The following is a 24,439-nucleotide window of genomic DNA, read 5'->3' as shown; positions in this document are numbered from 1 at the left end:
TTTTCTGAAATGCAAATGGCATGAGCCAGACATACACATATTGTATGTGTCCCAGCCATCTAATCCAGTGGTGTTTGTCTCAACAGCACCATGCCCATAATTGATCCATTTCTACCGCTTAGGAGTTAATTTTATGTAGGAGGGTAATCTAAGCAGGGAGTTTTACAAAATGTCAACAGGTCGAGGCTAATGAGTATGATTAGACAGACAAGGCAAAATATCTGAATGTAATATTCTTCAGATAAGGTTTTATATTATAGAATGCAAGTTTGAATTTTTTAGAAATCTTTATGCAACTTTTCAGTGAGCAGCAACTCTATTAACACTGTGTGCAGCAGCTACGCCCAGGGAGGGCACTTGGGGGCCGCTGGGGGTCGTCTGGTGCAGTCTGGCACTGGTTACGTTGGATCCTTTGTGTCCCATGTGTTTTACCGTGAGGTGCCAGAAAATGCGCTGTCTTTCAGCACACTTTGTAGATACTCAAATCGAACTGGGAGGTGGGGAGCTGGCAGAGCAACACGACTTTTTTGGTTTTTATTCTAACCATGGGGGGTTACCAGCATCAAGGTATGCTAAGGGTTTCAGATCTAAGATTCAAAGACAATGGTTTTGAGTGTACACTATTCAAGATCCTTTAGCACCTGTAATAGTAAGTCACATAAAACAAAGTCAAGTTGCTTATTTTGCACATTAAAATGTTTTGTCTATTTTTAATGCAAGTAAAAAGAAGAAACTAAATTATTCTAAATTAGATGTAGAACACTAAACATGAGATAGATTCCAATATAAGGTTTTAAAAAATTATTCATTCAAAACTACTAGAGAAGATTCTCTCACACTAATCCTCAGTATGAAAAATAACTGCCTTGGTGTATCAGATAAAGCAGTTAGGCAATGCTAAACATTTTTGTTTTAAGTTTTTGTATATAGAACATAAAACTGTGGTATTTTACTCCAAAGAATCTCATACCAGCCCATCTTAGCTTTGTCCTGGGAGAGTTCTGTGAAAACGATGGCTGCATTGTTCTTCAGGGAGAGGTCGCCGATCTCCGGAAGCATCATTCCTCAGGCCAAGTGGAATTTATCTCCGGTGCGCCAACATGAAAGGAAAGATTAACTGGAATACCAGGAAGTGAATTCCACTGCAGTGATTTTCTGTGTTTTACCCCACCTGTCTGATTTCAATGCAGTAGCAGGCAGAACTCCGAATTGTGGAAAATATGACTATCAATCAAACTTAACCACTTTAATAAACACACAATCTAGAAATAGGGATTTTTGGTTTTTTGGCACACCAAAATATTATTACAATAAAGCATTGAAAAAACGTCATATACAAGTATTTTACTGCTGGAACCAATGACATTCAAACATTGCTTTGAATCTGGGGCATTAATCTGCAGGGTGTCCAACAATTAAGCAGGAGTTGGTCAGAGGCAGATGAAATTTGCACCCTATGCATCTTAAAAATACAATATTAATTCTTGCATCTCAGCATCTACATGATCTGATGAAAAGCTTGTATATGAACGGGAACACAATAATTAATGCTGAATGCTCAAGAATTCTCCCATGTAGGAGCAAAATCTGATGCATTTCAATGTGAATCCCACTCAGTGATAAGGATAAAGCATAAATATTACATAAACTTTACTTTTCACTTTTCAACAAGCCTTAGAAAACCCTCATTTAAACATAACTTAGAGCATTTAATTCCAGACACAATCTTACACATGTATAGATTATATAAATACCTTTTGCGTGACAGAAAGGGTCATGTTTAATCATCTAACAGCTTTGCTCACACACACGTTTATTTTCACAATTTATTTTACTTTCATGTCATAACATTATTCATATAGAGATATCTTAATTTAGGACATGAGCCCTGTGTAAACTTACAGCAAGATAACTAATTGAAAACTGGCTAATTTCTCCCACTGTGCCAGTCCACATGAATGGAGAGAAGATAAGAATAATCTTAATAGTTGGTCAGACCTTCTTGAAGGAGTCCAGCCGGAGCAGCTTATCTAAATCCTCTTGGCAAAGCGATGTGTATAGTCAGAGCAGAGAGCAGAGGGGAGCTTAAATTTGCCTGAAAAGACGCTCTCGTAAATTAAAGCAGCAGCAGCAGCAGAAAGTTCTTTAGATAGTGCTTGACTTTCTTTTTTTTTCTTTTTTCTTTGCTGTGTAACTAACTCAGTATGTTGTTTAAAGTAAAAATGAAGAGGCACAACTTAGCCGTGGGAGGAAATTTACTTCGTGCTAATGAAAGGTACCACAATAAACGTGATGACAAGTCCAGGGTGAAGAATTGTGTGCCTCTCTGCTCTGTCCTTGCATGCTGGGCAGTGGTAACACAGTGCTGGGAGACGAAGCGAGTCCCTTCTGTGTGATTGGTGTCGCTGAAAGAACAAGGTTGCCTGACTGAGGGGTTACGACGAGCTCTCAATCAATAAGCCGTCGCTGTTGCTTTGCCGCAGGGACTGCCTGCCGGAGTCTCTGTCAGCCTCATCCTCTTCATCAGATCTGCCAAGACTCATGTGTCTCCGGTACACAGGGGGACTGCAGGGGTCAACACAAATATAGACACACCATTATATCATGACTTGCCTATTTACAGACAAGACAAAGACAGAGAGGTTTTAAAATACGTTATGGTGAACAACAGCATCTAGGCAACAAATTAATGCTCTTTGTGACCTTACTAAGGTGTGCACATACAATAGAAGGCAAATAACCAAATCACTTTGCATTTGCGTATAGTATTAATGGAAAAAGCTTATTGCTTCATGCATGCAAAAAAAAATGTTAGGATGAACACACGCAACAGTAAAACAGAATCCAACTAATGTCTTTAAAAATCACACTCTGCGGAGGTACAGTGCCTTACAAATTTAATAATACTCTTTTCACATTTTCACACTTTACAAGGACTTCTATGTGTTTTGTTGGTATTTCATTTGATTGACAAACACATAGTAGTGCATGTATTTGTATTTAGTCTCCTTTACTGTGATATCAATAAATCTGGGAACCCATTAAGCCATTTATTGCCCAATTTTACCACTGATTCCCCGTAGAGGGGGGAAATCTGCACTTGTTGTGGTCAGTTGGCAGGGCAACTCAGCCAAAAAATCTGTTTGTGTGAGTAGAGGTGAAGACTGGAGTCTGCAAGTGTGAGAGGGTAAACAATTCAAGCTGAACTCAGTCTCAGTAAAACACACATATTTGAACTTTTTGGAGCCAAAATATTTTAAATCTAATCCCTTTCATTTTATAGCAAAGTGGCATGGAAATATAACTTGTCAAAGTTCTCTTACCACCATCTACTGGTGTGTCTGTTCCTTCAATTGAAAGAAAGACTTAGGGGTTTGTTAAACAACAACAAAGATCATCATGATGAGCCGGGAGCACCAGACAGGTCATGAATAAGGTTTCAGAATACTTTAATCAACCAAATGAAATAAAAAGGTGGCAGCATCATACTGTGGTCATGTGTTTTATCAGCCGGGATAGGAAAGCTAGTTAGAGTAGATGAGAAAATGTCTGATTTGAGACTGGGGTAGATTCTTCTAGCATTGTTAGGCATAAATAGACAGGTGCTTTGGAGTTTTTTGGTTTGTTAAGACTTTAAGTTTTAAGTCCTTGTTTTTCTTTTTGTTGGTTTTTTTTTTTTTTTAGAAATTCTTATATTTAAATGCATGACTATCAACTACAAAGAAATTCAAAAGTAGTGGGTACTCCAAAGTATTTCTATTGAAAACCAATACAAATGTGTTCACTTTTCTAACTTCCTGTAGCAGCTGGTTGTGTTGCACCATAGCTTTTGACTTTTTTTTTTTTTTTGTTAGTTTCTGCAGTTGTATGTGTTTTGATTGTGGTTCTGTTTCAACTGAGCTATTGCTACAACCCTACATTTGTCAGCATCCTTCGGACAAGCTTATTTAGATCTAAGGTGAAACCATCATTTTGTACTTCTAAATATAAACAGTGATTCCCAAAACATCTGTAAAAGATCATCTTAAAATAGACTGCCTTTGGAGCTTCAACGCTTTATTTATAAAGCAAAGTGTCTGGCAATGAGGCAGCCAAAATTACACCAATTTTTCTTTTCACTGTAGGTGTGATGTGCCTGCTAGAACGTTTTCATCCAAGCTCTGTGCAGGAGGAAAAGTCACAGCCAGACTCTTTCTTTTAGCACAGTGCACTTATAGCATTAGCAAACAACATTAGGAGAAAGTCTCACATTTGCAGATATGCCTTTCATTACTAGAAAGGAATGGAACCAGTAAGATAATTATGGTGTCATTTAGATGCAAAGCTGGTGTGTGTTTGTACAGCAATCTAGAGTGACTACAGTTACACAATGAAAGCAAAAACAATTTTCTTTTTTTTTTGTAGTCAAAAGCAGGACAACATGGTGAGAAAAATACAAAATCGTTGGGTTGCATATGAACATTGTGTGAAAGTGTTGGCAATTTAATACAGCTGTAGCATTTATATGTAAAATTGTGAGGAGTCTAAGGAAGAAATTCAGCAAATTTGAACATAAATCCAAGATCCCACATAACGATGGCAATGTGTTTGTCCTGACTGGCTCAGTATTGACAACATAGGTATCCTTAAAGGGATAGCTAAAGATTTTTGAAGTGAGGTTTGGTTGAAGGTTGGAAGCAGTTATTTTACCTCCTCTCAGTAATTGTTTTGGTGCCTTCATTTAGTATAAATCCAGATTAGTTTGTATTGATGCTAAACGATAACCCAGTATGAGAAGGACCGAGACCAAAGCGGACTTAAAACACCAGCAATCTCAAAACAGAGGAATACCATGACAGAAAATCAGCATACACATGCAGTCAAAGGTGAGCAAATGCTGGTAATTGCACTGTTTATATTCTGTGTTTATGGAAGGCAATCTTAGCTTGTCATGGGCTGTGATGACAGCATATGATAATGCACTTCAAATAAAAGCAAATTAAGAGCCCGAAAAAGCATGAATGTAAGCTCTTTAAAACTTAAAGGGAAATGTGACTTGTCTGAAAGGAAATAAGGGGGTATGACTCATCTTGTACAAGCAAACATTAGCGTATCAGAGACAGTATATAAAATATTAAGTCTCACACAGCAAAGTTAGTATGCAGAGGTGAAGATCCTCAATTCTTTTTAATCCATGCCAGGCTCCTAGATAGCACACCATGCTTCACCTTATTCTGTTGGTATCAGTCACTGTCAGGCCTGTAGAGGTACTTCATCACCAAGCTATCCACCTTCTTCTGCTTCTTCTTAGTTTCTTTTTTGCTAGTTTGTCCATGAGCTGAGCGCTCCTTTTCATCATCGTGCTGTTGTTTTGGGCCCTTCTTAACACTGTTGGAACTTCGATAAGAGACAGTTGAATCCGAAGAGGATGACTCGGACGACTCAGAGGAAGAAGAGGAATCCTCTGATTCACTTTGCTTTTTCTTGGATTTCTTTTTGGACTTCTTGTCCTTTTTCCCCTTTGTGCTCTTTCTGCTGCGACGACCATCTGAAGACGAGGAAGAGGAGGATGAGGAGGAAGAGGATTCAGAAGATGAGACTTTGCTTTTTTTATCCTTACGACTCCGGGGGGTGCTGGACCAGCTTGACGTGCCCTCATCCTCTCCCTTCTTTCGCCTGTCCTCACCTCCTTGGCCCTTCTTCTCATCCTCGTCACCACTAGACTCGTCCAGTTTGCTACGCTTGAACTTAATGGGCTTGAAGCTTAGCACCTCATTAATTGCAGCCTCCAGGTCAGGGTCCAAGTAGTTTCGGTGTGTGACTGGTTTAATGTCAGAAGCTTCGAGAGGATTGCTGTCTGAGGAGCGTGGTTGAGGTGGAGTAGAGTAGCTGCGACTAGTAGACCGGGGACTATAGGGTGAACGTTTCCCTTCTCCATAAGCCACACTGTGTGCATCGTCATCATCATTTACGTGCAAACCAAATTCGCTGAGGCCACAGCTGCGGGCGACGGATAAGCGAGAGCTGCTTCGTTTGTCATCTTTCCAAGAGCTGCTGCGACGTAGAGAACGGGGGCTTGCGCGACTCACGCTGCTAATGGTTGACTTATTGTCATCATCCATGTCCAGCATTCCCCTCCTAGTGGATACCCTGCTTGGAGCTACTGAGGACACCATGGACTCCGTATCAAACTCAGGGGTGCTACGGGAGGTCCAGCGGGACTCTAAGCCCTTCCTGGCTCGGCTTGTAGCTTCAGAATAGGCCATAGAGATGACGGAGCCGTTGTCATCCATATCTTCTTCAACCTGAGTTTTTCTCCTGTCTTCCTGGATTTCACCGGATTTTGACTTCGCTTTGCGCATGGCAGTGTGATCCGGTATGTTTGGCTGTTCTTTGAGTGTACTGAACAGTGAATTCTCGTCTCCAGTGCCCCCAATGGAGTCCTTCAAGTTGGAGCGTTTTCTGTAGCTAAGGGAACTCATGACAGACACTGATCTGCTCTGCTCTACTTCCTTCTTATCTTTGCTGCCGTCACTCATCTTCTCCTTACCTTCTTTCATCTCTGTGGCATCTGCATTTGCTGCATATCTGGAACGTTACGTAACAAAATTGACACCAGAGATAACCACAAGGAACGATATACATGTAAATGATAAATCCTAATCTTTGGCTTTGTGAAACATTGTCTCCAGATCAGTGGCTGGGATGATTTTACATTTTTGGCAGCTCGGTGCTGTCATTTTCATTTTGTCCTTGGAACCCGTACTTCTGACTATTGCTGTTGTGCACAGCATACATTGCTATAACTGAGACAATCAACTAGTGAAAGGACCTATCTGACAGAGTCAGAAGCATCATTTAGCAGGCTTGCCAACTGGCCACAGGCCACCTCAATAAATGTGACAGCAGCCGCTTCCCCACACCACCTCCTGTCATTAGACAGATTACTGGAAAAGAGAGCTGACACCTAATCATATGAGATACCCTTCCTTCTGTTGCACAATGCCCCAGGTAATCGTGGGCCTTTTGAAAATAGGAAATTGAGGTAGTTTAATCACTAGACGATCATCAGATACGTTATAAAGCATGCAAGGACTAACCTGGTGCTCTTCAGACTCCCTTCATCAGACAAAGTCTTGCTGGAACCTTTGTTCTTGGAGAGCCATGACTTAACTCCATCCACCCGGTCTTCCACTTCTGAATCAGTTTCTGTCCCCTCTCCACTGTGAAGGATCAAGCAAGTTTTAAAAAAAATCTTATATATATATATTACACTTTTCAAGTAAGGTGCAGTGCTCTGCAAAAGTATTCATCGCCTGTGATTTATTTATTTATTTTTTTTTACATTCTGTCACACAACAACTTAAACTTAAACTGAACTTAGCAGGATTTTATGTTGAAGAACATAAAGTACTGTGTAATTATGAACTGGAAGTAATGTGATAAATGGCTTTGAACTTTTAAACTATTAAAATGTGAAAGATGTGATGTGCATTTGTATTCAGGCACCCTGACTCAGTAGTTTGAGGCTTTGTTTTTTACAGCATTAAAAACTGCGCACCTTTTAGGGTGTGCATCCTCCAGCATTATACATTTAGAAATGGAAAATTTTACTAACGCTGACATTTGAATATCTTGAGGTCTAAACCTCTTCCAATCAAATTTTATCAGCTTCCCTGTACCTGCTTAAGAAAAGCATGAATGATGCTACAACCATTATATATCACTATGGTGATCATGGTCTTTGGATGACATGTAGTTTTATTTTTCTGCCACACATAGCCTTTTGCACTGAATCAACTGAATTATATTTAAGGGTATTTGAGTAAAGGAGGTTGAATACATATGCATGTCACTTTTTTAGATTGTTTTTTAAATCTGAAGACGTAAAGCATAATTTCTTTCATAATTATGATCTACTTCCTGCGATGTCTATCAAATAAAATCCAGCCTAGTGTATCAAACATTGTGCTTGTAACATAAGATACAGTTCAGGGAGGATGGATACATTTGCAAAACACTCTAATTTGTGTTGACTCCAAATTTCATTCCTTACACATATTTCCTAAATCTGCATATGTCTGTGAGCTATTTACAGAACAAATAGTTAGTTTTTGTCTTACCATTTGGAATCAACAAACTTTTCGGACATACTCATTACCATTTAGAAATATTCAAAAGTTACACTGAAAAAAATAATTATTAGTTGTCACATTTCCAGAGCTTTTGGCCAAGCTTTTGCACTTGTAGTCTTTCTCGTAATAATAGGGGATAGTGTAACGACCCAAAGCAAATTAGACAGGCTACAGTTAAGCAACAGCTGTGATTCCATCATTTCCATAAATTTTAGACTAAAAAAGAAAATAAAACAAAGTATCACATCCTTTCAGCATACAACCGCATTTCAAAAGCACCAGTGAAAGTGCACTTTGTGAAGGAAACTCTTAGAGGTATAATTAACTTGTTTTGTTGGGTCTAAGCTTTGAGCATCTGTGTTGCACGTCCTCTGTCCCTCGGTGATTGGTATTGGAGCAGAGCCACCAGGCAGCCTTGTGGCCTCTTAGTTTGACATCACGATCAATACACACAAACCAACAGATGAAGATAAAAATAAAAAAAAATTCAAAAAATCAGATTCCACCTGGCTGAGGTGTCTGCTCATTCAGATCTGCAGTGAATACCTTAAATAATGTAATGTTCCTGGAAGCTTAATTTGGCAGGAAAATCATCATGGCTGAAAGGCATCAAGAGAGAATAGCTCTGTTGTTGAGGACATACTGTTTGTCACTTGAGTACATGTGCTCCCTTCCTTGGCTTCGTTATGTGTGAGAATACATTTGCACATAGCAGATACCCATATGCTCTGTAGGCCTAAAGTATGTTTGACAGCGTGCTAAGGTCTGTCACAAAAACTGACATCCTGCACTATACAATTCTTAGCTGCAAGACGACAGACTGTATATCCAAACCAGTGATGACAGCACTGTTGTAAAGCATCTGCAATTTTGAGCTCCACTTGATTAATGGCTGGCTGTACTATTATTTATAGCCGTAGCTACAGTAATTTTCAAAGAGCCATGTTTCATAAATCTGGCCTTGTATATCACTGAACTACGCACAGAGCTGCCTAGTATTAAAAAATGAGAAACAGTGATGCACTTCACAGATCTGTCTTTGTGGACAAGCTTATCTATCTGAGCCCTGGAACATGCCGTAAAATGTTCACAAGGTGCAAGCACAATGTTCCAAGAGGTGTGTGAAATGACAGGCACGCTGCTGCTGGGCTCCATCAGTCGTCCTCATGCAGTACTTGCCTTAATGTATGGAAGGTCTCCCACTGCACAGCACTCAACCGTACCCCCTGTCCCCTTGTCCCCAAACGCTATGACTCACATCCAGTCATTTTCCTCCTCAGATAACAAAGCAAGCTTCTACCTGACTTTTATTTTATTTATTTTTTTACACTGGCCTAAAGAAAAAACAACAAATAAAACAAGATGGCTACTTATAAAGGTGATTGTGAGGAAAGAAGCATTAGAGTGTTAGAGGAAATGGCTTTTTAGTACGCTTAGGCTATTATATGATTCTCAGGGTGTAACAATCGTAAAAGGAAAAGGAAAAAGTTATCATGGTAATTGAATTAAATGTAAAACAAACAAAAAAAATATAGGGCATCATGTAATCACTTTGATCTGAAGAAAGAAAAAAAAGCAAGCAATATTTACTATTGCTAAAACAGTCTTAACATATTGCTTTCATAACTATATAGCATTATCCGTTTACTAATTAAATAATGCTGATGCAAAGATTTAAGTAAAAATATTAAATCAACAGGTTTATAGCAAACCATATGCATGTTTGTTGTCATTAATCTTAGCAGTGTAACAGGTATAACAAGGTGATAGTGGTTAATCAGTTGGAATATCTGCTTGGGACTGTATTCTTAAAACATACCTGCTGAACGCATAGTCTCCACAAATATTTGAAAAAAAAATCTCTTTCTTGTAAGTGTAATAGCCTACTTGTATAGTAAACATGTTATATCTACTTAAGTGTGTGTCAAAGTAAAACAAAAAATCCTCAATAGATGCTAACAGCTAGTCAGACACATCCAATGTTTTTGTTAAGTTTAGTTTTTAATTAAAGCAGCTCAAGCTAGTGGACATTAAACATCTGCACTTTTACAAGAGGTTATTAAGGACAGTTGCTGTTTTTTCAGCCAAACAAGTTCAATGCCACTATACTCTATATTACATTGGTGATGCCTATGTACCGCTGTATCAATTAACCTGGAAAGGTTGGAATTAAATTCTGAATTTTGCAACAAGCAAGATGGAAGGTTCATGTACCTTTCCTAGGTTTGTAGTTGTTTGTAAATTATTTAGGTGGACTTATGGTCTGTTCACTTCCATCAAAAATATGTTATTAATACCAGAGATAAATTAAATGTTATTATAACTCATACTACACAATTTCCTTCAGAGTTGTCATGGATACTGATATGATGATGTGGGCAAGAAGGGCCTCCTGTAACCGTCTGTATTTCAATGGCTCTGAAAAAGCCTCTGACTGAAGACACTATTACAGTATAACAGTGTCACGAAGAGCCTGCTCAGGGGTTGTCTGTCATTTTCTTGATTTTATGCAAAAGAAAAAAAAAATTCTAGAGGGTCCGGAGTTGTTTCCAGAACAAAACCAGTCTTCTTTATCAGGTTGTTCAGCTTTTGTAAATCCCTGGTTCTGATGCCACTTCCCCAACAGATAATGGCAGATGAGATTGCACTCTCCACAAAGACTTATGGTTTCTAACTATATATCAAGTGATGAAGTACAAAATACTGTAGCATAGTAACACACGTTGCTCAGCTAAGAAAACTGTGACAAGCTCAACAATTATTAGCTTTAGACAGTATAACTATGGCATATTCTATTTAAACAGGAAGCGCTGCTACTTAAAGAGAGCAAAATGGAAGCACTTTCTAAACAAAATTCAGAACTTTCGCTGTTCATCTGTTTATTTTCCACCCCCTCTCTCTTCACGACTGCTTATTAACTACCACCAATAAAAGCCCATCAAAAAGCAGATAATAGTCTCATTAATACCAGCAAGTTGATTACACATGTTGCCCATTTGTCAGCTCTGTGATACTGTGACTTTTTAATGTGATACATTAAAAAAAAACAAAAAAACTCTTAACCAGCCAGTGGCAAACTCTTCTCCACAGCCTCTCTCCAACACATACAAGCGTGCAAAAATAAAAGGTGGCTTGCAATTGAGTGCTGTAAAAACGGTGTCACAACTGATTTGTCCCTGGTCGCACAATACTAGGAAACCAGTCCAGAGGCTTTCAGATACAAACAAGCCTCAGGACTTGTGAAGTCAACATTAATCGCTTCTGACAATTTGCCCGCACCAGTTGTAAATCTTTGTCACAAATACTTACATTCAGCACCGAGTCCCGTATGGCTTAGTGCTATCAGTTTAATGCTGAGCTAAAACAAGCATAAAACGGTATTTTTAAGCTAGTTCTGACAATTTATTGTAAAATTTTGAGCACGACACACTTTGTAAACTCATTGCCCTTTGTAGTCACAATGATAATCACCTTGTGGAAAGGTGGAAAAACAATAAAAATAAAACACAACCAGTCAGTAAAGCATTAAAGTGTCTTGTAATGTTCAATGCTGCAATGTGAGAGGGGGGAATTCTGAAGCCTGAACCACACTAATTTAATTTACATTATCTTCTCCCTGCAATAATAATCGAGTCGCTATTATAACCTCTGTTTTCAAACGCGGAGAGTGAAAATATGGAAGAGGGCCTCAAATCATGTGGAAATTCCACTTCATTATTAGAAGAAAAATCACCTCCTCCATTAATGTTCATCCATCCTGCTAATGCAGTGGTGCTGAAAGGAGGCGAAATGTGATTAAGTAAACACGGCAAATCGTCGCTCTTTTACTCAAGTTGCACGACAAAAAAATTTAAAAACGAAGAACACCGATACACATGGGTGCTCAGATGAAAATGCGACAAAAAAAATAAAAAATCTAAGTATGATGAATGAGACAAATCAGATATTAAAAGGAAGAAACCAAGGATGGACAGACAGTACACACAGATTTAAATATCTTAATGAAAAGTCTCAAAATATCTTCAACATCCAAAACATTAAAAAAAAATGGCAATCAGTCTTAGACACATTTAACATTTATGAAGAGTCACTAGGCATTTTAATAAACAAGCAAACTTTTGCACTGAAGTAAATGTTCTCTCAACATAGTGATTAAATGTGATTGGATTAGTAGTGGAAAAATTGCATGCATGGAAAACAGCTGAGCTTTGAGCTAAAACATTTAAAGTGGTGCACTGCAGTGCTATTGTTTTGCACAACATGCTGACTGTGTATTCAATGGTATACAATCCCATGGCCTTCATCATAATATCAAACAGTTGCACTCCCAACAGTTGCAAGGATCCAGCCCACATGGAAGTCACATCCAATTCAATACAGTTTATCTAAAGGATGTAATCCAACTACTGACTGGATCATCTAAAAAGTAGCATATTAATAAATTGGGGGGTAGAAATAAATAGAGCTCATGAGATTGTACAGGATATCATGCTCACATGAATGAGACACTGCAAACATTTCTGGCAAAACTAAGAATCAACCTTCTTTGTATCTACAAATACAACAATGTTGTCACAAATTACCTCTTATCAGAATATGGACAGGTCCAGGCTTGACTTGTCTGTCAAAACACTGGATTTTATACTCGTCTATTTCTAATGTGTTGCTAAAGGTTTAAAAAAATATATGTTATTCTTTGCATTTTCTCTAATTGAATAAAAAAAAATAATAAATGTCAAGCTGTTTTATGGAATTTTTGTTCAGTGCACCTAAAACAGAGGTTCAGATCTATTCATCATTTTACACTGAGAAATAAAGATGATCGATGGTTTACAAGAAAGACTTTAGAATGAAGAGAGATATAAATATCATGGCACAAAATCTCATTACAGCCCAGATGGCAAATCACATAAAAATTTTTTTTTAAATAGAATAGCTGACTTGTTTATTTATGACACACTTAAACAATTTTTGTTGTTGTTTCACTTTTGTCTGCTAAACAAGTTTATGTAAGACTACAAGATCATTTGTGTCATTTCATTTTAAATTAGATGTATGAAGCTAGGCACGGGACTGTTACCAGTATCAAGATATATAAACTTTTTTAAAAGCTAAACGTTTTATGTCGTGTTTCTTCTGCTTTGTAAAATGTTACAGAAAGTGCTGGAGTGGCCACAGTTTTCTCAAAATGTTTGGATCTGCCCCTCTCCGAAGGCTGATATACTTTTTAACTTGATTACAAAAAGGACTAATTGAGTTACCTGGAAATATTGCAGGCTGAGAAAAACACAGTCATCAGGTGAAAACCTATGGGAGAGCTGCCCATCATGCTTAGTAACTTTATACCTTTTTAATATTACACCTTCCAAGATTTGAGCGGCATTTCTGTAAAAATGCCTAAAAGAGCAGAGAGGGCCTAATTAGCCAGCCAGTATTGGCTTGTTATAGTTGAGCTGCTTTATAAAAAGCAGAACATCAAAATAGTTGTAATCTTATTGTAAGCTTGCAACTATAGAATGATATATTCTAGAGGTATTATTCAAATATATATTTAAAAATCAAATCATTTAGATGTTATATTTTTACATGAACATGATGAAACTAGTAATTCGACTTAACCTCCTCCTCATCACATGTCAAACAGGCTGTAAACGTCTGCAAAATGTGACTGTACATGCTGCACATGATTTGGAAAAGCTGCAGGAGTTACTAAAGTTGAATCCAACATCCTAATCCCTTAATCCTAAACACTTGATAGCATGCAATCAAACGTCAAAAAATGTTTGATGTAAAAAATAAATAAAAAATAATAAAAACCAGAGGGATAAGAATGCAGTATTACCAAAGGTTTGTTTTAGAATACTACTTTTCTTCTAAGACATTTTTTCCACAGCATAGAGATTGGTTTAAGGGAGAGTGACTGACATTTTCAATTATAGTACGTCATCTATTTATGTGCAAATTTCACCAAACAAGCCTGAAATCTCCAGTGAGGCAGACTGTGTACACCTGCAGATACTTGGCATAAAATAAAATAAAATGAAATCAAACATGGGGCCATCTTTTAAACGCAGCTTTTATCTGAGATGTATAACACAGAGAGTGCCTTTCATTCTGTTTAAAATGCCTTCTCTTCACAGGGCTACTGGAGGAGAAAACTAAAGCGTGAAAGAATAGGAATAGTGCATTATTCTCCCCTGTGGTTAAAATTGGTGTGAAAAAAAAATTCAACCAACACACGACGACGGAAACAAAGGATGCATTTTTCCATTCTCACATTTTGTTCTTTCTTTTTTGATATTTTGTCACCATGTCTTCCAAACTGCCAGAAGAGAAGATGACACCAAGAAGGGAAGGGAAAAGAGAAACAGCAAAGGTGAGATACACAAATAACAGTGCAAAAGGAAGACAAAATGAGATATCACCATAGTAAAACATTTTTACACTAATGCAAACACATGAAAATAACCATGTATTATTCTGTAAACAGAGCCGCTGTTTGTAATGTCTTCCTTTTGGAAGTCTGTATTATTGCAGTCGGTGTTTACTTCCCTGGGTTCAGAGCATGCATAACCCTCAACCTCACTGTAAAGAGGCAGGCGGTAATCAAACAAGCGAGGAAAAAAGCAGAGACAAAAGATCAGACACAGGAGGCTGAATTAAACCTTTTGAGGAGTACTTTCGGAGCAGACAAAGCACATGACTCAGAGTACAAAAGAGATTTGAAATGTATGTTGAGATGACTGACAGCCTGCTAAGAAAAGCAGCAGGTTTTTGTAGTTTGTTAGGCCTTTAGCTATACTGCAATTGTGTGCTGAAGCAAAGGAAACAGACCCTTACACAGCAGCGAGTTTGACTCACAGCATGAAAGACAGTTGAGATTATTAACATTAATGATGGCTCGGTTCTCTTTTCTGTCCCTGTAAACTGGAAAGGTGAAGCTGTGTGCATAAATCATGTTTGCCAACCTTCCCTTAAAATAGGAAATTCTCCCATATTTGGTATTTAAAGAGCCACTATGTATTAAAATACAACATATGAAGTGCTTTATTCATTTATCAAACCAAGAAAAATCTTGAACTTAACAATTTTTTTAATAAAAGGTAAGAGAGTATTAATGACACAAAATGTTAAGATCCTAGCAAAGCAAATATAGCTAAATAAATAATGTTTTTAGAAGCCCTTCACTATCTGAACGACTAGAATCAGAAAACAGTCAGGTACTTTTTCTTTAATAAAATATGTTCTTTGCTATAATTAAATTTACCACACACCAGAATAAACTGCTTACTACTAAAACTATCTTTACACACTTATGTTTTGTTTCAGGCTAAAATATACAAGACCATTGGAGAAAACATTACTAAGAAATCTAAATGAATTGCATACCCAGATGATGCTCAGAAATTGCATCTTAAGGGTCTCGGACTATTTAAATGAGAAAATAAATTTGATTTTATTGAGATTTATATTAGTAGCATTAAAGCAAATAATTAAAGATAAAGCCAAAGGCTTTTAGAAATTTCATTTTGTTATTTTAATGTAAATGCAACAAACTGCAATGTTGAACTTTTATGTAAAACCAACCTTCAAATGACAAAAAGAGCCTGTGTCTGGGTTAAGCATGAAGAACGATCTAGCATTTTAAAATGATCTACACTGTATAAAAATAAACAAATCAACTAATATGTGAAACATGTTCATTTTAGTTATATGAGCACTTGAAAACACAAATTAACAGAACATGGCATTTGTAAAAATCCCTCAGAAACATTGGTCAGTTTCATTGTTGAACCTAGAGTCTGAAAGTTTGCCATAGCAGCAGTATCTAATACAATTTACCAAAATAAAGATCTGGCTGAATTGAGAACAGCTTAAGTTCTTCAAATTTTGTATTTTCCTTTGCAATGGTCTACATTATAGTGGGGAAAAGGAACACTAACACTTTGTTCCCCCACAGTACAAAGAAGAAGAGGGAGTAGTGGGTGGTGCAGTGTGTGCTCCCTATATCAATTTCTAATAGTTGGCAACCCTAAAAGCATTAATGTAGGACCTCATCCAATTGGTACACTGCCAACATTAACATGTTTGTGCATTTCTTGCCAGTAACATGGTAAAATGCCAGGAATGCAAAAGGTCTACATTAATTTTCACAGCTTCAAAGCTGGAGTGTACCTGTTGATTAAGTCCTCATTGTCATCGCTCTCCATCTCATCCTCGATGGCCGCCTGCAGGTCCCCAATCCTTTTAAAGGCCAGCTTAAGGTCCACTTGTAAGCTCTGATTTGCTGCCTCTAAACTCTCAATATCCATTTCCTGGCAAATGAACAACATCACGTAACAGGCATCATTCCTCTATAAGCTAATTTGAATACAGGTGAGGTTACCAAGGAAGCTAAAACCTTACCAGTTCGTGCTTCTTCCGACTTGCTTCCCCCTCCTTCTTGGACAGCTCAGCCATTTCTTCTTTCATGTCTCTTATCTGTCTCTGCATGCGCTTATTCTGCTCCTTCTCCCTGTTTTCTGCTGTGATGCGTTGGTTTTTCTCCTCAGTCATCTTTTCTAGGTTCTCCTTCAGACGGCCCACTAGGCTCTGGCAAGCAAATGAGAGGAATGTGGTTAGCACAATGTTCGGACTTAACAGCTTAGCATTAAAAATTATTTCAAACATATAAATACAGTTTGAAATACAGTATTTATATGATTTCAAACAGTATTTTGAAATCAAACAAAATACTGTTGATCTCAAACAGTATTTTGAAATACTGTTTCAAAATAGTATTGTTTGATTTCAAATAGTGTAATCAAATAATACTGTTTGATTACCACTTGTAAACAAATGTTTGTAAATTAATTTACAAGACAAATTACCACTTTATCTTGTCTGAAGTTTAATTTACAAAATTTTTACGCAGATTTTTACTTCACAAGAGTAACACTAAAGATTTCAACATAATTTTATTTCACATTGTTTCAAATCAAAAACAAATCCAACAAACTGATCATTTAGTTTCTTATATCTAAAATCAAAATAACCTCTTATGAACATTTGAATACATTGAGAAAACATTGACTTTATATAATAAAAAAATAATGGACAACTTTTAATGTTTGCATTTATAAATGACTATTTAATAGATATTTTTAAAATATACTATCAGCAAATAAAAACATCAAGAGCGCATTTGTTTGTACTACACATTGCTTTACACACTAATCAAAATATTTCTTTTTAGACGCATTTTCTACTTTCAGTAAAATGGGTTATGTGAAGCGTGCTATACCACAACTTACCGGAAAAACAACCTAATTGTTTCTTATAAAATGTATAAAAAATAAAAAGTCCGATTTCTATCCTTATATGTATATACAGTATATATGTATATTCACAGAACATTTCTATTACATTTTATGAGACCAGCAGGAGCATCTCACCTCCAAGCGCTTAATTTGAGTCTTCTCATACTCCAGCTTAGTCTCCAGCTCGCGGATCTTCGCCTCCTGGCGGCTCACGAGCGACTTCTCCACCATGGACTGTTCTTGGAACTCTAACTGGCTCTGGAGTGAATGGAGCTGGAAGGATATCACACACCAGGCAGAGATATAAATATTCAAAGTCAGTTTCTGAGGAGAAATAGTCGCTGCTAACTTCTTCCTTATTTACCAGTTTCCCCATCTCCCCCAAAGCTCCTGCCCTCTTTTTGTGAGGTATTTAAACATTAAGAGCAAGTCTTGATCTTTAAATCTTCAAAATAGATTGCTGTTTACTTTTTCACCCAATTTGAGTTAATTTATTCTGTCTTGGTAAATATAAATAAGATGCATCCAGTATGAATAATGAGTTTGAGATAAGCCTCCACTCTACCTAAAATGGTCAAAAAAAGGAAAAAAAAAAAAAAGCTTGTGGTTCAGGCTGAGTAACAGTGAGTCACGGTAATTTCACAGGCTTTGAAAGAGGCTTCAGCTTCATGCAAAGCACGTTTGTTCTATCTAAATCCTTTTTTCTTCCATGACTGATAAAAGGAAGATAGACACGTCACAACAAAACTGGCCCGAAAGGCAGCAGGGCACCTAATGAGGGACTTCTGCATCTGAGACAAGGAGGATTTGGAGCTCTCCTTTGATATTTCTAAAGAAGCCAGATTTCCCTCCTACTGGGAATGAGATAACCACTTCAAGGTCAGATGCTTTAGATAACAATCAGTGCCTACTCTGGCACATTTTAACAGTGGCTTGCAGCCCGCTGTGCATCTTAAGTGTAGCCAGAAATATTCTGAAGGGTGGGCCTCGAGTGGCTTCAGCTCACGTAAATTTTAATAAAGCAGGATCGCGCTGTGGTGTTTGGGAGTGGCAGAAGCTATACACTGTTTTTGCAGCAGATGGTTGTATTTGTTTAATCCAGTGCAGATCCATCCACTCATCAGCTACACCCACATTATCCTGCACAGAGTCGCAGGGGCAGTGGGTTCTGTCCTAGTTAGAAGTGGGGGAGAGGAAGGGATGCCAGTCTACAGCAGACAGAGCCAACACTCACAGAAAATAAAACAACCATGCATGGTGACCCGCTACTACAGTTAAAAATGATCAAATAACCAATGTTTGTGTTTTATGATGAGAGATAAAGTAATAATGTATAACCAGGGTTTGACCCATGTAAAGGCTTGGACTGGTTACCAGTATTAACATATACTGAGGTTGTTAATAGTTTCAACAGGGTGTTTTGCCTGAAGCAGTTTGACAAGCATCTACTTTGTTAATAATCTATAATTTAAAAAAAATAACAGAGCTTGCTACACACCTTTCAAAGATAGTTAAATTGCATCTTTTTTTTATTAATTGTAAGAACACAAGTTTGAATCCTGGACGCATTGTGGGATAAGTCTATAAATTGTCATTTGTCCATAGTCTCATTTAAATATGGGAAGTTATGTGGAGTACTACTACTACAACTACATCTAATCACATAATATTTTTGATAATAAATATCAAAAATACTATTTGATATTTATTCTGATGTTGGCTTTATTGTCGGTAATAACACATTTTGTTTATCCTTTTAACACATTTTAGGAAAGCCATACTAATTTTGGCAACCATGATAAATGTGTTCACAATAATATTAATCTGAAATTTTCATATCTTTAGTGTCCAACCTGAGTTGTTTCAGAGTCATTTAAACTCCTCTTCCAACAACTTCCAGTGAAGAAAGCATGAAATGCGTACAAACAATGTGCCGCCCAAACTAGCATTGTCAGATTGGGGAAACCATGATATTCATAAGAGAAGAATCTTGAATTGTTGGTATGCTACTGTTTGAGTAAGCCCAGTAAAAGAGGCTAGTATATTATTATGACATATGCTATTTTATTTATAACATCATCTTAAATTCTTTCACACTTTTATCAACATGCATATAATGTATTTTACTAGGTTTTTATGTAATTAACCAAAACAAAATGACAAACTACTTTCAATCAAAACATTGATATGGTTTTCTTACTGCTTTACCTAAAATAAATAGACAAATGAAAAATATCAGAACAAAGTGAGCTGAGCACTTAGATTCACACTCCTTTAGTGAGATATTCCTAAACAGAAATACGTTTTCTGAAGGCGACAGTGTTTTTATTTACTATTAGCTTAATTGTGAAAATTGTAAAAGGTTGATAAGTGGGTTGTTTTTTTTTTTACATACTAAGCATAAAAATTACTTTAAAACATATATGTATATAAATATTCTCTTCTGCAAAAGATAGATATATATGCAGGACTGAAAAGTAAGAAAAATAATGCCTCCAGAAATGTCATCTTTGTCATTATGAAGGCTGCATTGACAGGGGGTAAAATTACTTCCTCAGGCAGTTTAATGGCATATAGGAATGTTGGTGGTTTTGCAGTTAAACTAAATTCAGCTTCAGCAGCTCAGAAGAAATTCATTTTACAACATCGATCCATCAGCTAAGAAAATTCATTTGCATTAATATATGTCACGCCTAACACCAGAAAGGTTATCCTCTGAGCAAATGGTACTCCATTAGGGAAACATGATAAAAGCTCTATTATAAAAACAGGCCTAAATCAGATGCATTAACCTTTTTACCATATGAATCTACACTTATTCAGAGCCTCAACCATTAGCTGACACCTCACAGGATCCAGCAATTTAACCAATCAGCTCAAAGATGGGATAAATCAGATAAGACCATTTTAGCACCACAATTTTTAGATTCAAATAAAAAAAGCTTTTTGTTGGTGAGCTGCAAGACAGTTGCTCAGTATGTTGCAAGAGAACAAGAAAAGAAAATCTGCAGCAAAATACAGCTTTGAGTTATATCAGGGATATTAACATGCTTATGGTGATGAGGCTAACATGCTGATGTGGAGTCAGTAAAAGACTGACTCCACATCGTTGGATTTCTGAATGGTTACTCCGAAGCCAGCCATCTGTTGGTTCTTAAAATATTCAAATGAATAAGTGAAAATTGTGACTGTCCTAATGATGCAGGAGAGAAAAAGGTCAAAGGATGACAGGATTCAGCAGCACTCATCCTCTCACTGATGTTGGGCATCTGGGTCACAGGAATAGGTTTATGAGCAGACTGGGTCTAAATATTGACATAGAGGCAGGAAACATGCCGGAAAGGTATTCAAATTTAAACAAGGAGACAATTATTTAGATGATAGATTATTGACAATACATTCTTCAGTTTGCATGAAGTTCACATAAATAACCCTAGAATCAATAAGCGGGTCAATTTAAGCCTTTGTCAGTGTACCATTAAAACAGAATTTTTGCTGGTTTTGAATTTTGTCTATTTTAAATAGCTTTATTATACGTAGAATACATTTTTATGACACTTTAGACCAAATCACGTTTAAGGCATGTTTTAATTTGTGATTGCCAAAATATTCAACAGCCAACAATCCTGTTAGCACCAAGCAAAGTAAAATGATATATGTTCTTGTTTTCAATACTTTAGGAGAAAATTTAGGACAAAGTAATTAATAATATTACATCTGATGAGTCTCTACCTATTTATGCCATTTCATTCCAGACAAAATTAAATCAAGAAAAATACAGATGTGATGAATAAAAAATTGATGTAAAAAGTTATGTGGTGGCTGAATCAGTAATTAAACTGAACACAGACACACAGAAAAGCACATCGCCTCTTCATGTGTCATAAGCTGGGTTAAAGCTAGCAGAATTATTTCTCCAGCAGCATCTTATTGAGGCTTTCCAATCCTGTTCCAGCCCATTATTGATCACTGATCTCATTCTTCTCAGAACCCCCTGCATGCTCAATAACCAATTTCTCCTCAATCGAAAGTCTTCATGTTCTGGAGTATTGCCAAAACTTGTTACAGGGCTACATTATGTCTCTCACTACCGTTCATATTACAATCATCTAAGGAGCCAGCCAGACATTCATTAAAAGTATTAGTCAGGCTGCATATAGTCTATATCAGCTTTTTTCCCCAACCCATCCTACAGTGCTATGCTGTGTTTCTTTGTCAGATTGTTCATCAGAAAGCAATTATGAACAACTTATAGAATCACATTTACAATTACTCGCAAAATTCAGAAAAGATTGATGTTGTTTATTTTGTAAGTTGTCTCCTTTTCAGCCAAAATGTAAGCATTTCCAAAAAGAAAAAAGATAGTTCACAATAATCAGCATCAGTGAGATGTTTAAAAATTAAGTCAGAAGAAGCACAGAGATGTAAGAAGTTACTTAAAAGAAAGCTATGTAGAGACATGTCCGTGATTCATTCAAGAACTGCACAGATTTCACTAGCCCCCATTAAATCACATATCTCCTTTTTCTTTTCCTTCACTTCTTTGATATCTCTACTATTTCCCATGAACTTATTCATGTTAGCACTGAAATCCATATGAAAGGTAGCAAAAGTCCATTCAGCTGACCAAATCTATTACTGGCGAAGTGGGGTCAGGATATCAAAAATTTGCATCTAAATAGTTCTTTGCAATTGTAATACTGCACACCTTGAAAACGCAAGGACAATTTGCGGTTATTATAAGAAAAAGAGTAAAACATAATCCAAAGTTGTTCCTTTTTATCCTTCTGTGCTTTAAACTTAAAGGCAAGACTCTAAGTACTAACTCTAATAAATACAGAGAGAATGGTGCTTTATAGATGCTAGTTATGCTAGCTGTGTCAATTCCTATGATAAGATGCTAAAGACTGTTTATTGTCAACTGTGTAATCATTTTCATGCCACTCAAAAGGTAAAACCTTGATTTAAAGAGCCAGACCTTGGTCACAGATGGAATTAAGTCACCTGAAACTAATTTAATTGATGGTTGCAGAAGAAGGCCCAACAAAAAAACCCTTTTGAACGCTACACTAATATTATCCTTTGTTATAGTTCTTAAGGATAATTCAAAATACTGTAAAGTAAGACTTTTATCGGCAGCTCAAAGCTTTGAAAAACCATAGAGCATAAAACAAAAGACATTAGCTATTGTCTATAAATACAGTGGGCTCCATGTCCAATCAGACCTACAGGTTAAAGATTGTGTATAAAAACATAATGAGATTAATAGAACGTAGCATGTATCAGACGGCCTTGTGAATAGGCGGCCCACTGGTTCCAGCAAAAAACAGTTTGACATTTAAAAAGTGACTCAACTGTGAACGACAGTAGCAAGAGCCTCTTTGATATGTGTGAGAGTAGAACAACCCTTTTTTTTTCTTAGCTGACTGAAATTATCATAACGCACAGGACCAATATTTGTTTGTGTTGTTTTGTTATGTTCCATAATTGCATTTCATTTCTTTAATAGCCGAGTCTCAATATAGAAAGCACTTCTCATTGCACTGGTTTCAAATTACCACTTTTCATTTAGGGTTCTTGTGCTTTTGAATCAAATTATCCTAAAAACACAAGATAACTCCCTGAGACTGAAGTGGTGAGGTCGTGTTGGCAGACAATTATTGAAAAAGCCTTGAATGAGTTCTTTAATTTCTTCAGTGTAATGGTTTGCTGACACATGCCTTCACTGTATATGAGAACAGAGAGGCGAAAGAACAGTTTCTCACATTGGCTGTGAATTTTCACAGATTTGTACTATTTACATGTAGATTGCATTTGCAATTTTCAGAGGAAAAAAAAATGGCATAGAAACCAAGCATTCGTGGTCATAATAATCAGTGGTACTCTCAAAAAAGCTGAAGCATAATCAGAGAGAAGTGCTAAGGCTGTGAGCAAGTCCCCCAGAGACTGCTGTGCAGATGCTTATGAATACTTCTTTTTACTGTACCTTTTCTTGGATTTCCTGCTTCTCCTTTGTGGCTTCTTCCAGCTGGGCCTGCAGGTCACTGATCTGGCTCAAATCCCTCGCCGACTACATCACACAAACGCACATGCAGACAAACATAACAGAAAACAAGAATCGCTTTTAAACGAATGATTAAACAAGAAAGAATGAGTTTCGAGTGGTTCAGAAATGTTTCAATTATCTTGCATCAAAATTAGTTTTCATGTTAATGGCCCATGAACACAGCAGGTTCAACTAAAATAATTTGTCATGTGGTTTTGATGTAGAGCAGATCTCTCTGATTTGAAAGCACATGCTGCGTCGGAAAGAAAATATGTCCTCGACACAGAAACCGCACTGCAGAAAAGAAGTGGCTACAGAAATGTCATGTCTAATTTTTAAACCAGATGTTAGATAAGTGGTGCAAATAAAAACATAAGTATGATGTAAATTTTAGATCATCCTCATGTCTCAGTAAAAATATTATCACACAAAGGAAAAAATGCTCTAAGACAAATAATAGCAAAGATTTTCTAGAAACCAATGACTAAACCGTATACCAAAGGGACTCAGACTAAACTAAACAAAATCAAGACTATATGCTGCTAGAAAAAAAACCTTTAAAACAAATGGATTAAACTAAGGACTTGTTTGCAGCAACACTTAGCAATGGAGAACTGCAAGGTTGTGGTTTTGATGGATTCAAATAAACCCAGATATTTAATTTTGTTTATTTTTGTTTATTTTAAAACAAGAAAATTTCTTGGATATTCTTGGATAATCCATATACTGGTAATATACAGTACAGACCAAAAGTTTGGACACACAGTTGTGTCCAAACTTTTGGTCTGTACTGTATATAACTGCTATATATTAGCAGTTATAGTAACTAACTGCTAACTCAAACATATTAAACAATTCATAACATATTAAACCATTCATATTAGCTTATTAGTTTGCTATTTAGAAATTTATAATTGAGGCATTTTATTTTTATTGTTTTTAAATGTGTGACCTTATGGATTTTGGAATCAGCACTTTTA

General features: G+C 36.7%; 1 protein-coding gene across 6 annotated transcripts in view; it reads right to left on the bottom strand.

Moving 5' to 3' along the window:
* Positions 1–1,231: 1,231 nt before the first annotated feature.
* Positions 1,232–24,439, bottom strand: part of LOC102222876 (unconventional myosin-XVIIIa-like) — an 85,641-nt gene continuing 62,433 nt past the window's right edge. For 5 of the 6 annotated variants that reach the window (XM_023342236.1, XM_023342239.1, XM_023342240.1 and 2 more), the window contains 8 exons: positions 23,400–23,483; positions 17,549–17,686; positions 16,521–16,706; positions 16,290–16,429; positions 14,392–14,436; positions 7,080–7,202; positions 5,208–6,567; positions 1,232–2,565 (listed from right to left, as the gene is read on the bottom strand). In XM_023342236.1, coding sequence (XP_023198004.1) covers positions 5,223–6,567; positions 7,080–7,202; positions 14,392–14,436; positions 16,290–16,429; positions 16,521–16,706; positions 17,549–17,686; positions 23,400–23,483 — 2,061 coding nt within the window. In that variant the 3' untranslated portion in view covers positions 1,232–2,565; positions 5,208–5,222. The remainder of the gene's footprint in view (positions 2,566–5,207; positions 6,568–7,079; positions 7,203–14,391; positions 14,437–16,289; positions 16,430–16,520; positions 16,707–17,548; positions 17,687–23,399; positions 23,484–24,439) is intronic. The other variant, XM_023342241.1, reaches the window with a different exon arrangement.

This window comes from Xiphophorus maculatus, chromosome 11 (genome assembly GCF_002775205.1).
Source record: "Xiphophorus maculatus strain JP 163 A chromosome 11, X_maculatus-5.0-male, whole genome shotgun sequence".
Lineage (NCBI taxonomy): Eukaryota > Metazoa > Chordata > Actinopteri > Cyprinodontiformes > Poeciliidae > Xiphophorus > Xiphophorus maculatus.
The sequence above is the reverse complement of the archived record's forward strand: the minus strand, read 5'-3'. Positions and strand labels throughout refer to the sequence as shown.